This window comes from Haliotis asinina, chromosome 1 (assembly GCF_037392515.1).
Source record: "Haliotis asinina isolate JCU_RB_2024 chromosome 1, JCU_Hal_asi_v2, whole genome shotgun sequence".
In the NCBI taxonomy this organism is placed as follows: Eukaryota; Metazoa; Mollusca; class Gastropoda; order Lepetellida; family Haliotidae; genus Haliotis; species Haliotis asinina.
The window spans coordinates 44,091,133-44,105,578 of NC_090280.1; the positions used below are offsets into that span (position 1 = coordinate 44,091,133).

General features: G+C 41.2%; 2 protein-coding genes across 3 annotated transcripts in view; one reads left to right on the forward strand and one right to left on the reverse strand.

Moving 5' to 3' along the window:
* The window catches only part of LOC137291802 (uncharacterized), a 50,722-nt gene that overhangs the window by 11,904 nt on the left and 24,372 nt on the right, over positions 1-14,446 (forward strand). For both annotated transcript variants that reach the window (XM_067823345.1, XM_067823336.1), the window contains exon 2: positions 12,908-13,864. In XM_067823345.1, the coding sequence (XP_067679446.1) occupies positions 12,908-13,864 (957 nt within the window). The remainder of the gene's footprint in view (positions 1-12,907; positions 13,865-14,446) is intronic.
* LOC137291817 (retinoic acid receptor RXR-alpha-B-like) overlaps positions 10,580-14,446 on the reverse strand; it is a 70,839-nt gene continuing 66,972 nt past the window's right edge. The window contains exon 8 of the mRNA XM_067823362.1: positions 10,580-10,596. The gene's annotated coding sequence lies outside the window, so the exon portion shown is untranslated. The remainder of the gene's footprint in view (positions 10,597-14,446) is intronic.

Sequence of the window (14,446 nt, forward strand, 5' to 3'; positions counted from 1 at the left end):
AAGTACACTGACAGCTACATGTGTGTGTGTGTGTGTGTGTGTGTGTGTGTGTGTGTGTGTGCTTCCCTTTCCCATTCTCCCTCCTCTCTCCCCTCTTTCTTTCTCTCTCTCTCACTCTCTCTCTCGGGTGTTTGTCTGTGACTTGGTGTGTTTTTCTGTATGGTGCTTCTAGTATTGAACCAAACGCGTGTGGGACTCAGATATTAACAGCCAATCGAGTAATATATAACATTTCTGATCTGATCTGATGTGCATTTGCATTTTAGAGATCCTCTTGTATGTATCCGTGAAGATCCGGACTAGAATTGGTCTTCAGTAACTCATGCTTGTGATAAGGGGCAAGTAATCGGATGGTCGGGTTCAGATGATCTGACTTGGTTGACACATGTCATAGTATCCTATAGCTAGGATATTGCGTTAAACAACAAACGTAACAAACAATAGACATATATTAGCATACGTACACTTGATACTACTATTACAGACTCTCTCTCTCTCTTTCTCTCTCTCTCTGTGTGTGTGCATCCTCTCTATCCCTCTACCCCTACCTCCTCTCTCCCTCCCTGTGTGTGTAAGAATGTGCCCTTGTACCTCCCTTGCCATCAGGGCAATCTTGCATTACATCAAACTTTGTCACTCAGGCTGAAGGCGGAAGCAAATAAACAGCACGATGAAAACGTAATAATATTCATGGAATTTGACAACGCATCCAAGGACGTATGAAATTAACAGATAGGCATGTGGAAAGGAAGCTTTAAAAATACCCAAGGTGCTGTGCATCATCATTTTTGTGGGTTTTTTTAATCTTTATTGGATGTTTATATAGTGCACATATCCATGGAACTATTGCTTGCTCAAGGCGCTGGTGTTTGTTTCCCTCGATCATTGGATGTCCGTCTGAGCTTCACATGGTAGTATCAATCTCAACTCCCTGGGGAGTATACACCTCTTGCTGCCACTAGGTGCACCGAGTTTACTGTGGCTCTCTCGTCCTAACGAGGTACCCAATTCACAGCTACTTTCTCCAAGGCTACTGCACGTTGCTGTACCCTCAACTAGGTGTATACACGTATTCATGTGGCCACCTTCTGGTCATACACCAACGGATTCGTGGGTTCTTTTAAGTGGACAGGGTTGTGTACTGCACACTAAGGGTTTTGACAACACAGAAGGAGTCTGCACACAAAGATGACTCCAAGGATTTTACACCCGGTGGGCTCGATCCCGACACGTCAACCTAGTTGGATCACTAGCCTGGCGCTTTAGCCAGATCGCCCACCGCGCCCCTAGATCGCCCACCGCGCCCCTAGATCGCCCACCGTCATCTAGATGATGTACCAACTCATTTTAACAGACTCACATTGGCAGACACGCCGACTCACTCGGACAGGCATACTGACTCACTCTGACACATACAGACTCACACACAACAATCACACCGACTCACTCTTACAGACCCATCGACTTGCTCGTACAGACTTAACCACTCATTAAGCGCCGGAGACCCGGGTCCGAGTTCCCACATGGTTACAGAGTGTGGAGTCCATTTCTGATGTCCCCCGCAGTGATGTTGCTGGATTATTGGTTAAAAGTGGCATAAAACCATACTCGCTCACACGGAAAGGCACAGACACGCATAGTACAAATTAATACAGGACAGAATCACTGGTGAAAAGCAGAAATCAGTTATCGCTAGAATGTTATTTATTAATTTCAATCCACCAAGTAAATATCCGATATTTGCATTTCAAAACATAGTCCAATAAGTGCCGTGAACACAGACCTCACATTGTCTCAAAATGGCGAGATGTAATACGTGCTTAATTTTCAGAAGTCATTTTCACAGTATTTCTTCTACCTGAAATGAGACTGAGGGACATAAAGAAACACGTCATTTCCCATTGAATTCATGACTGTGAAGTGTATTTATGTGAATGATGTAACTTGAATTTTATTCAAGATCAAAATGAGAGTTGAAGAGGATGTCCTTCTGACAACCACGGGGGTTTAATATAGGATATTATGCGTATTAACTAAGACTTTGGCACACAACCTCTAACATTGCCTAAAATCATCAAGCGTAAAAGTCCAACTCAATTTTGGAAACTGTCCGATATATTTAAAATGTGAAACGTTTTACCTGTGAGTGTTACCAAAATATGTTGAACACCTGGCTGGTAACACATTGACATGAAATAAGTGACTGACATCCGTCATGTTAGGTGTCACGCATGCGCACGGTAGTCCACCTGTGTTGCTGATGGACGTACATGGCTCTCGACGTTGGGAGATGATTGACAACCTTTCTGTCATTCTAAACATGATACATGATTATGTAAAACATACTAAAAAATAACCACCAAAGGGCATTGTTTAATGGCAAGTTATACTATTTACAACAAAAAAGTACAACAACAAAAAACGTGACTTGACAAATAACTTGGCAAAAAAATGTCAGGCCATATGAAATAATATTCTCGTTTCTCATTACCGCCCGTCCCAAAAAATTGACCCTACCCTAAGAATTTTTTTATTTTTTAGACGAGAGAAACTGCAACTCTCAAAATGTGCTTGAATTTTTCACACGTTTAAGTTCTGATTTTCTATCGGAGGAAAGGTGTAAATTTCTACAGAAACTCTACAGTTTGAGTTTAGCATATCTAGCATAAACCTATTCGACAAACCATAAATGTTTATTCAAACAGTCAGTGAGCCGTAAAGGTTTAGCTTAACAAACGATTGTGTCCTACTGGATTACACTGCAAAATAAACACCCATGGTTATTCGACACTAAAAGCAGAATTACATGTTTCCTGAACTCGTACCGTAAACAGCTCAAGAGACAAGGACTATTAACAACTGTGATTGGATGAAATAGTCTAAGATGTTTATTTTTTAAGCATTTTCATTCAGTAATTAAAACTGACCACAATTTTAAGTATTACTGCAGTCAGTTTTGTCACCATGACTTATGCTTATGTGGGTACAGATATTTTCCAGAAGGTGACACTTTGTGCGGACCTGGGGTTGATGTGTTCAGCTTCCTGTGCCCTGAAAGTTAACCAGACAGATTAGCCAAAAATTGTGTTGCATTGAGTTTAGTTTACAGGCCATACTGCACATGGAGTCATGATAGTATTGATGAGTTTTAAAAATATAAAGTTACTACAAAGCCATTATGGTCTTCAGTAAATTATCTGTCAATTATTTTTCAGCTGGAATGTTTCCTTTTTTGTCTTCATTACAGTTCGGGAATCATCCACAATCCATCATGTTACGATAGCTTACAGTTTCACTTCCTGGTAGTTCAGCTGTGTATAGTAGGATTATCAACACCAGTCTGACAAATCAAACCTCCCCTGTGTGCCATAGGCCTCGCTAGATCTTATAGGAACAGTGTGAAACTGTGTACAGTGTAGTCTGTTTTGCTTTTATTGGACCTGCAGATTTCATTCAGGGCCTGCAGACTTTAAAGCTTGCAGGTGGCAGCAGGCCCTGATGGCCAGCTGGTTAATTAAAGTATTACAAAAAACACTACATGGTGAGCTTGCATAATAAACAAACAAACGAGTCGTATTGGGATAAATAGCTTGCATCACGACAAATGTGTCCCACTGTGGGGAATTATTCCGGGCGTATTTCCAATAATCATAAATCTCCTATTGTATATGATGCATGTGAGAGACAATGCTCGGGCTTTATTGACAGTGTCTGGATATTAAAGGCAATGAACAGCGCTAAGTGGCGCTCAAGCATGCCTACCCATAGATATTATATGAGCCAGTCAACGCACAACACATTTCCAAAATACGCACTCACACACAGACGAGAAAACCCCGCGCAGAATATGCTCTACATCGCGGCTGCAATATCCGGTTTGTTTGTGTGTTATTTAACGCTGGACGCAGCAGTATTCCAGCTGTACGGCAGCATAATTATGTAACCAGTCAAGTCTGGACAATCCAGTGATCAGCAGCATGAGCATCGATCTCAGTTGCGGGATGAATAAACAAGCAAAATCACGTATAACTATGAATCATTTTCGAATTACAGTGTTCAGACATGACCTTTAGGTATTATGTGTTAAAACAACAATATGGGCGCCAATGAACAAACCCGTTACAAACAAACCTCTGTTGTGAAGTCACGCCACAATAATCCAGCTCACTTCTCATAACATCCACCTTGACTTATGTATTCCGGTGACAGTTGCTATAGTAACCTACTTAACACTTGGTAGTTAAAAAAGGACAGGTTTTGTAGGTCTAGACCTTGTCAAATACATTCTTCCTGTGACATCATCATGAAAATACATCTCGTCACTCCAGAGATTTGAGTTGAATATATGGGTTTACTGGACTCCATGACGCCACATTTTAAATATGCATATATGGCGCTGCTGAGACTCACTCTCACTCACACATGGCGTGTTGTAATACTAAATACAATGTCGCTCCATTTGTCTAGTAGCATATGGATAGCCAAATGGTCAAAGTTTTTGCTCATCACGTGAAAGACCCGGGTTCGAGTCCCGAAATGGGTACAGTGTGTGAAACCCATTTTCTGTCATATTGCAGGAATACTGCTAAAATCGGCTTAGAACTCACTCACTCACTCACTCACTCACTCTATCAGTTTATCGCAATAGTACAAAGCAGAATAAATCGAAAAAAAAACCCGAAATGTGAAATGAAGGTCTGAAGGTTATATGTTCCACTACAGAAATGTATTTCGGCCAAATTCAACTATTTTACACTCGAAATACCTGTGCAAAACCTGACCTCCTTGTTGCTTTGGACGTTTTCTCAGCTTTACCTACACTTGTTCAAGGTGTGAACGTTGCCGTGGACCGCCTTTCAGATTGATAATTGAAACACGTGTTGACGTGAGGCTAGACTTGTGAACTCTAACAATAGTCCCCGACCTTTCTTCATTTGCATATTTATCCACACACGACTCCAACGGATACATGTTTAACCTGCAGGCATCACCATGCTGAGAAATGGCCATTAAACATATAAAACGCTTTATGACTTCCTGTAACTATTTCACCTCTACGTCTTTAGAAAAATGCTATTTGTGAGACAACAAGCTTCATTATTGTCGTGTTAACATAAATCTATTACAGTGAACTTGTGACGTCTAAATCCTGCAGTGATTTAATTTCACGTGAAGTAATCCTATAATGAGTGATACAGTGACGTCATACAGTGACACGTTTATCCAGCTATGTAACATTTAATTGATGTAATCCGCTCCGGATATCCGCACCTCTTGCACAACCTCCTACAAGAATGGATGCCAATTGTAATGCAGTTATTGAGAATTTCATTGTGCTTCAATTTCATAAAAAATGTTACAAGAGTTCCGCCAATATGGCTGACACGTCCATCTTTACACTCAGACATTACGTCCATTAATAGCGAGTGTAACCTCACTGAGCCTGCTGATCTCACTGAGCCTGCACACACGCACGGAGTCGAAAGGGTGCTTGGGGGATGTTCTGCCACTCCTGGTGTAAAGCCAAAGTGAACCCAAGGACGTTGTTTGGCTGACGTTGACGTCGACATGAAAAGGGTTCGAATCGATATGGACAATGGTTTTATTCAACAACCTCACGCTAACCTCACTATATTTTCGTGTCTTAAATGAAACTGGCTCATAAAACCTTATTAGAATTGCTAAAATGGGTTTTGCGTTTTTAATGTGTGTCAGTATATAATTGCGAATTCGCCCACTTCCTTAAAGATCCGTAGTCCTTACAAACGTCTTTCGTGACTATTCGTATCATTCCGTCAGACCTGTCGCTGACTGACCCATTAATGTACCTGTTCAAGTGAAAATGACGAAATGTGAACGAAACGAAGCTAATCTATAATGATAAATTATCGTGAGAACACACATTATTGTTGCGAATTCTTTTTTTAAGTTTCCCAGGTTTGATTCTCCACATGAATCCAATTTCGAAGCCCATTTCTGGTGTCTCCCTAGCGGCGTAAAACATTCACTCACTTTACAATTATTGCAAATATTGACAATTATTTAATTATGCCACTTGCGTACCCATACAGATGATATCATTATGTGATGTTACACGCATTACACAACAACCCGTGAAAGTCCGAGTTAGAATTGGTCGCGCTTGTCGTAGGAGGCGAGTAACGGGATTAGGTAGTTTGACTCGCCGACGTGGTTAACATATGTACTGGTGATCACTGGACTGTCTGGTCTAGACTCGATTATTTACCGACCGTTGCCATATTGCTGGAATATTGCTGAGTGTGATGTAAAACTAAACTCACCCACTCACTCAATCCCATTTGCGTAGATCGATGCTCATGCTATCGGCCACTGGATTATATGATCCAGACTCTAATATGTATCGACCGCCTACCGACATGTAGCTGATTGCGGCGTTAAACATCAAATCCTAACCTCACTCACCCACTGACTGCGCAACATGACAGCGAGTGGCGAGTTAGAATGAGGATGTACCCAATGTGCTGAGCCTTCCCTGATTGATGTGAATGTGTTAACACATGTTTGTAGAAGTGGAGCGACACATTCACAGCACGGCGACACAGACAAGAGGAAGTCGGTGACAGTGACAGGTGCTTGTGACGAAACAAGCAGCACACATACTTTACAACGTCATGACCCTCTCCCTCTAAGTACATACCTAATATGTCTTGATTCTATGTATAGTAACTAAAAATGTATCTGGACCAGATGAAACATATTTCATCTGTTTCAAACGCATACTTTAAACCTTCATTTATATTCTTGTCTCTAGTCCCTATGTTGCAAAAGGTAGGGTGAATAAAATTAATATTCAAACATTCAATTCCATTGTTATATTTAGTGAATGTGTGAAATGGGTTTTAGCGATATTCCAGCCATATCAAGGCTGGAAAACACAAAAAATGGACTTCAGAGATTGTACCTATGTGGGGACAGAACCAGACCTTCGACTTGACGTGCAAACACTTTGTCCAATTGACTACATCTGCGTCCTAAGTTGCACTTTTAAAAAAGAAGAAGAAGAAGGTATTTTCAAGTGAATGATTAAAAGTACCCATGTTTTCATGCTTAATGTTTGTTGCTGTGTAAAGTTGCACTGAGCTTATTACGGCGACAATGAGTCTGAACCAGAAAATCCGGTGAGTGGCATAAGTAGCATCCTCACTATGACGTGAATCATCCAGCTACCCTTACCACCCGATCGCCCCTGGCTGAAAGCACTGATGCTTCTAACCTCCAGTACGGGTCTGTACAGTTAGATTTTGCACGTTCGAATATTTCTGAACACGGAATTCTGAACACGGCCGTGATAGTACTGTCTTATTGGTTTCATGTTCTTCTCATTTGCTTGACGTGACGGTCGTTTAATGCCGTTTTGGACAGCGTGGTTGTCATTACAGGGCACGACAGGGATTTATCGTCTATTGCAGGGCACGTCATCCAGTTGTGGATGGACAACAAAATGTGACGTAAATGCTCGGACAGCTTTCCCATTATATACAGACGGAACCCATGCTTGGTACATGCATCTTCAGTAACCCAGTAACCCACGCTTGTTATAAGAGGCGACACGACTGTGTATGGACCGCTGCCATATAGCTGGAATATTTCTGAATGCGGCGTAAAACCAAACACACTCACATACACTCGACGTAAAACTAAATCAGTGTATATTTTTAAATCGAGTATAAATTACAAAACAGTTACTTTCAATATTCATTATCAAGTTCTACAATTAATCCTTGACAAATTGTACGTTTCTTTAACCACGACTCGTTGCGCCTTGAACATAATTCCGGAAACGTTTTCGTAAATGACAGTGTTTTAGTCTGCATAGATATCAGAATGCCGTTCAATCAATACGCTTAGATATCAGAGCGCCGTTGAAAAATATGCTTAGATACAACCGTTCATGTTGTCTTTCAACTAGCACGCTTAGATATTAGAGTGCCGTTAAACCAATACGCTTAGATATCAAGGCCCCGTTAAACATATGCTTACATATAACAGACTATTCGTTCAGGCAGCCTTTAAAACCAGTACGCTACGCTGTGGTGTTAAACCTTAAGCCACAGAACAATAACTACACAAAACGAGTCATCAGCTTGCATCGTCAATACAATCCCCTTCACTGCAAAAGACGCAAATGAAAAAAAAGAAAGCAAAAAGAAAAACAGAACAGTATCTATTGAACTTCACAACTGATTAACTACCATTAAAGGATCGTTGGTGATGGTGACGTTTATCTGAAAGTGTATATCACGTTTCTAATGTCACACGTATTTTGTTTATCACAAATGGGTGACGCTGCTTGGAAACACTTCAAAATGTTGTCCATGCAAGTGGTAAAATGTGATTTATGCCCCTATAAAACTTAATCCACGACGAATACAAACATGAAACACGAGGTCAAGCACATTTCATGGTTAACGCTTCAAACAGAAATGTATTATTTATAGCTAGTATCTTTCTTAGTTCTAAAACTAATGGACACATCGCCCTCGCTGATACACCGTCACCTGCATTGTCACATTACCAGTGCTTGAAACAGATAAAATTGGGGTCACGTGGAGTACAAGTCATGAACTGAATGTTGTTTGTAGCCGCAGTAGTGGTAGTTCGTGTCACATCTGCTTCTGTGACACAGTGACTAAAGAATTAGTTTTGACGTATGCCTTTAGGGGGTAATGATACGGAATTAGACGGTTCAACGAACATAAATACATTTTCATTTAAAGGTAATGTCAAGTGCCGACATTAATAACAAACAGTGCTCGCCTTTGTCTAAAATATTGTGTATGGAAAAATGTTACTAGACTAATGGCATATGTGTATGCGTGTATATATCTATGTATCACTGTATGATATTCTACACTACATGTAGTTACATGGTAACGGTAAATGGTAGCAAATGGTAGGGTTATTTTCTTCGTAGAAATTAGGCTTGGTTTTTAAGGGTAGAGACAGGGTTAGGTACAAGCTAGGCTAGGCTTACGCTTCTATGGGCTGGTCCATTTAGGTCTTGAGGGATCAGGACCCACTAGGCATGTGCCTACTATGCTTCTCCCCATGGACATGCAATGGGATGGGTCAGTGCATGAGTATTTCATGAGCAGGTGGATCAGTCTACTGAACTTTTCTTTTGTAGGCATTTATTGGACAATTTCCAAAAAATGGTTGCCATTGGGTAAGAGTTGAAAGTTAAGGGCATAAAGGGTAGATCATTTTTTAATCTTGGCTGTGGGGTCTCACAGATACAACAAAGGTGAGAAATGCACCATTCACAAAACAAAATCCTCAAATGCGTCTATTCTGGGAGCTGCCTTTATATATAGTGAGAAGCACACTTCAGGTTTATACTGTTGATGCAACATCTTCTCTGAGATCCATCGTGCACTTCCATGAAATCCAGTGAAAGTCACACTCAGTATGTATTTGTGAGTCCTTATTCCTACGTCGTGCCCCGACGTGATATACTGGAATATTGCTAAACGCGGGGTACACCTAAACTCCCCCTCCTCCCGCTCACTTTAATTTTGTCAGTTGGTCATCTTGGACATGTTGATGAACTTGTTGTCATAACTGCCTTAATCTGTTTCTGTTACGAAATCCACGTCACTCACATAGTCAATTTCTGAGATCCTCTCCACTTCACATTCATTGCACTGTATTAACTTCTCACTGGCATCCTCGTTATATTGCTATCTTTGAATATCAGTCCTTGTTATAGTGTGATATCTGTATATCAAACCTCGTAAGATTGTTATCTTTAAATATTGAACCAGGTTATAGTGTGATATCTGTATATCAAACCTCGTCAGATTGTTATCTTTAAATATTGAACAAGATTAAAATGTGATGTTTGTATATCAATCTTCGTTATACAATTGTCTTTGCTTGCTAAGACTCATTTTACTGTTATTTATTAATCCTCTTTATACCACCTTGTACATTCATTTTCGAACTAAAACAACTGCAAATCAAATAAATATCTGTCCTTAAAGGCTTGCGTAGGTCTCTGATAATTTAAGACTTAGATTTCGACTTGCGGCAGTTCTTTGATGACTCATTATGATTATGATTTTTGTGACATGCTGTTCCTCATTAAGCAAAAGGGAAGAAACAAAATAAAATATCTTTGTATTGAATTGAGGTGTTTGTGTGAACGGTGCAGGTGTTACAGTATTATCTTATGACCAAAATACCACACATGCATGCCATATGTAAAACACATACAGAATGTGAATACACAAACACACACAACCACACATACCACACACACACACACACGCATGTATGTATGTATGTATGTATGTATGTATGTATGTATGTATGTATGTATGTATGTATGTATGTATGTATGTATGTATGTATGTATGTATGTATGTATGTATGTATGTATGTATGTATGTATGTATGTATGTATGTATGTATGTATGTATGTATGCATGTAAGTGCGTGCGTGCGTGTGGGTGTGTATGTAACCTTTAGATACATATATATGACATATATGTGTACGTGGCCAAGGTATGCATATTGTAAAATCAGAGAGCAGTTGTCCTTTTGTCAGTCAAGGTGTCTTATAACAATGATTTGTGTTGGGGGAATATCATGATGGCCATTTCAGTCCATATCTCTGTCTGCGTGACCTGGTTTATAATGAGTTCATTAGTTCAAAGGTCTTTGAAACTGTTACAAAGTCAGCATCATGTCATCAAGCGGCTGGACGAGACATGTCAAGCCTTTAATGTTCAGAAGCATATGACAGAAACAAATCTTAAGTACTTCCAAACAACCAAGAAATTGCTTTTGTTGTTATTAATGTAAATGATTTCTTACGACTATGCATGTTAATTTACAAAAGCCTACCAAGGGCCTCATTCTCGAAACGTTCGTAGCCCTAAGAAGTCTTAGTCAGTCAGTCTTGTCATAACCAGTGCATGCATTAGTGTTGGATGACTCTTTAAGATGTAAGAATTTGCAAATAAAACTTTAAAATAATTGCGAGAAATTCTTCATTAGCAATGGTCGTGTTATGGTGCCATGGCTAGATTGCTTCTTTTGTGTAAAATGTGTTGGTAATGTAACCATATTGCGTAGTAACACAACTCTTCACCTCAAACAATAGCGTCTGTTCATGCAGTCCTTTTAAGAAGGATGGGTAGTTTTGATTGTGTAATGTTGAATCTTTTATCATTCACAGTGTGTGTTCTGTGATATATTATATAACTATTAATGTATCTGAGTGGCCTGCTGAACAATTAGTTCTGACGAAGATGAAATGTTTAATCTATGAAAGGCTCGTGTTGCCAGTCTGGTAACATATTTGGGGCATGTCCCGCTAGCCCGGGGCTAGTAAAAACCCACTCGAGCCAATAAATCTTCGCAGTCACTAGTCGGACTGGCTGGTGGGAGCATTTTGTAAATATATCACTATCTCCGGCTTGAAAGTTATGACACAGTTTTAAACCATACAAGATTATGGCCTGATAGAAATGTTCATCAGATTAGCAGCTTAATCATGAAACTCTTGTCTACATTCAAATTTCGGGCTACTGAATTATTTTATGGTCTACTAACTTTCAGACATAGTTAGCCTGATTGGCTGGCAAAATTTGGCAACTATTTCTCAGACTGTATATCCTCGTCAGTCTGATTATTCATAAATTCCTATTCCTCACATTCAAATCAACCAAAATATGCACCATATGCTTTATTTTCCTGCAACCTGGTTAAGTGAAGTCTAGAGGCCAAATAAACCTACTCAATCACTCGAGTTATCGGAGGTCCCGAACATCCGTAAAATGATTATTCAGTTAGAAACTAGCTTTTGTTTCGAGCTCGACACATCGGCGCGTGAGGGTAAGAGTCTGCGTATTTCAAGCTGGAGTGGATGTCACGGTTATCGTTACTTTGCATTCTGCAGAGTTACGTCCCTTTGACGTGTGCAGGATGTTCTGACACGTTAAAACCTTAGTTTGTCACGCCGAAGACCCGGTTTGATTACACAACACTCTCGTTTGCTGTTGACTGGGTTCCCTCCTAACTTAGAGCAATAGCTAGTCCAGAATGTTTAGACTAATTCTATTAACCGAATACATAAATACTAATCAGTATGATTTCATACATCTAAGCCCTTGTAATTTGCAACACTTCGCTCCTTCTAATCCTTGCATACACTTCGTACAGCATGCTCTATTGTACAACGAGCTCCGAAACATTGAAATCGCGGAAAACTCAAAACGAAGCTCTGTCGATAGAAAAGGTTGGCGGTCTGGCACGGAACTGATATTATATCAAGCTCATTGTGCGCTACAGAAGTACACTGAATAAACGCAAAACAACCCCGATTAAGAGGTGTAACCAGTGAGCCAGATGCATTGTGAAAGATTTTATGACCTCAACTAACAAGAGATAGCCTGTGACATCTTAATACCTCTTCTTATATTTCGGTATGATCATGGGCACAATCAGTGAGGTCCATTTCTGGTGTTACTCCGCCTGGAATATTGCAAACGCGGGGTAAAACCCAACTTACTCACTCACCTTCGTATAACTGAAATGTTGTAGAAAGCAGCATATTTCAGTATTCTTATCTGCACTTGAAATCCAGCATTGTGTGTCGTAGAAAGGATTGGGGTGGTCGGGATCGCTGTCTTAGTTGGATCATATCATCGCACACCGTTTCTGTAAACCGATGCTCATTGTATCAGCCACTAGATTTTCCAGGCCAGGTTCCACTATATTCAGGCCGTCTCCATATAGCTGGGATATTTTTGCATGTAGCGTAAAAACAACAACAAATCAAACACCAATTCTTCCTAAAGACTAGTGATTAATGATATTACAAAGATATGTCATTGAGGCAACAATTTCAATGTTTCAGCTGTCTGTCTGGTGCACCAAACTGGCGCGATGTTCCAGTCGGCGAATTTTAACAGCCCCCCATACGGATACCAGAGTTCCAATGTTCCTAAACGTGGGTACCCTTCAACGTTCGGTACGGAGTCGAGATACCAGAACAATCCACCTCAGTTTGGATCATCTTCCGGGGCATACCCGGTAGGACCACCGCCACCGCCAGGCGAATATGCGGGTGGACCACCTCCCCCACAAAGTGGCTATCAAGGTGGACCACCTCCCCAACAAAGCGGCTATCCAGGGGGACCACCTCCCCAACAAAGTGGCTATCCAGGGGGACCGCCCCCAGCACAAGGTGGTTATATAGGAGGCCCTCCACCTCCTCAAGGGGGGTATCCTGGTGAAGCCCAGTCATCATACGCAGTGCCATCAAATGGATATGAAGGAGGCCCACCTCCTAGAGGTGGATATCAACCCCAAAGTGCACCAACCCAAAACGGATACTCAAATGGTCAAGCTAGCCAACCGACTTATCAGAACGAAGCATCCCAAAACGGACCAGCACTCAGTAGCTACCAAAGTGCACCCCTGTCAGGCGGCTACAATGAACCACCGCCCCCAAGGGGGTTCCCGCCAACGTACCGAGGAGGGTCACAAAACACATATCCCGGGGAATCACCAAGGGGGTACGCCCCGCCGAACTATCCCCCCTCAGATGGATTCCCATCGAGATTTCCGACAAAACGGTATAGCGGACAGGTGCAGTACTTCACCGCCCCACCCCCGGATCCGGGTCGGGGGCTGATGCCGCCTCCAAGACGCCCCTACATCCCCCGAGGTGGTCCTCGTCAACAACAACAGCCGCAGCCACAACTACAACAACTACAACAACAGCAGCAACAGCAGCAGCAACAGCAAGCGTTCGTCCCCATGCCGAGTACCACGACGACACCTCTACCAACGTCATCAACGACTACAACAGGTAATTATATATATAAGCGTCTATGTACTGTGTATGTCAATTGTCAGTGGTCAAGGGTGGAAACATACTCATGACATGCAACTTCATCGTCAGCAAACTTAAGCGACTTCTGGATTAAACTAGCTTAAGTAAACTACGTCTGAAAACGCATTTAACGAGCTGACGGATATTAAGATCTATTTCCCACTCACTTGTTGTATAAATGGTTATAACGAAATAACCGAAATTACCAAGAACTAAATACAGTGGACCTTTTGAATCTGACCCTGGTAGAATAGGCCTTCAGCAACCCTTGCTTGCCATAACAAGAGGCGACTAACGGGATTGGGTGGTCAGGCTCGCTGACTTGGTTGACACATGTCATCGCTTCCCAATTGCGCAGATCGATGCTCATGCTTTTGATCACTTGATTGTCTGGTCCAGACTCGATTATTTACAGGCCACTGCCATATAGCTAATATTGCCGAGTGCTAAACTAAACTCACTCACTCACACCCTCTGAATTTGTTGTAGTCGTAGCCTATTGTATATATAGGTAGTACACAACTGAGAGATTCTAAATTACTGTCTAGTCAGTTGTTG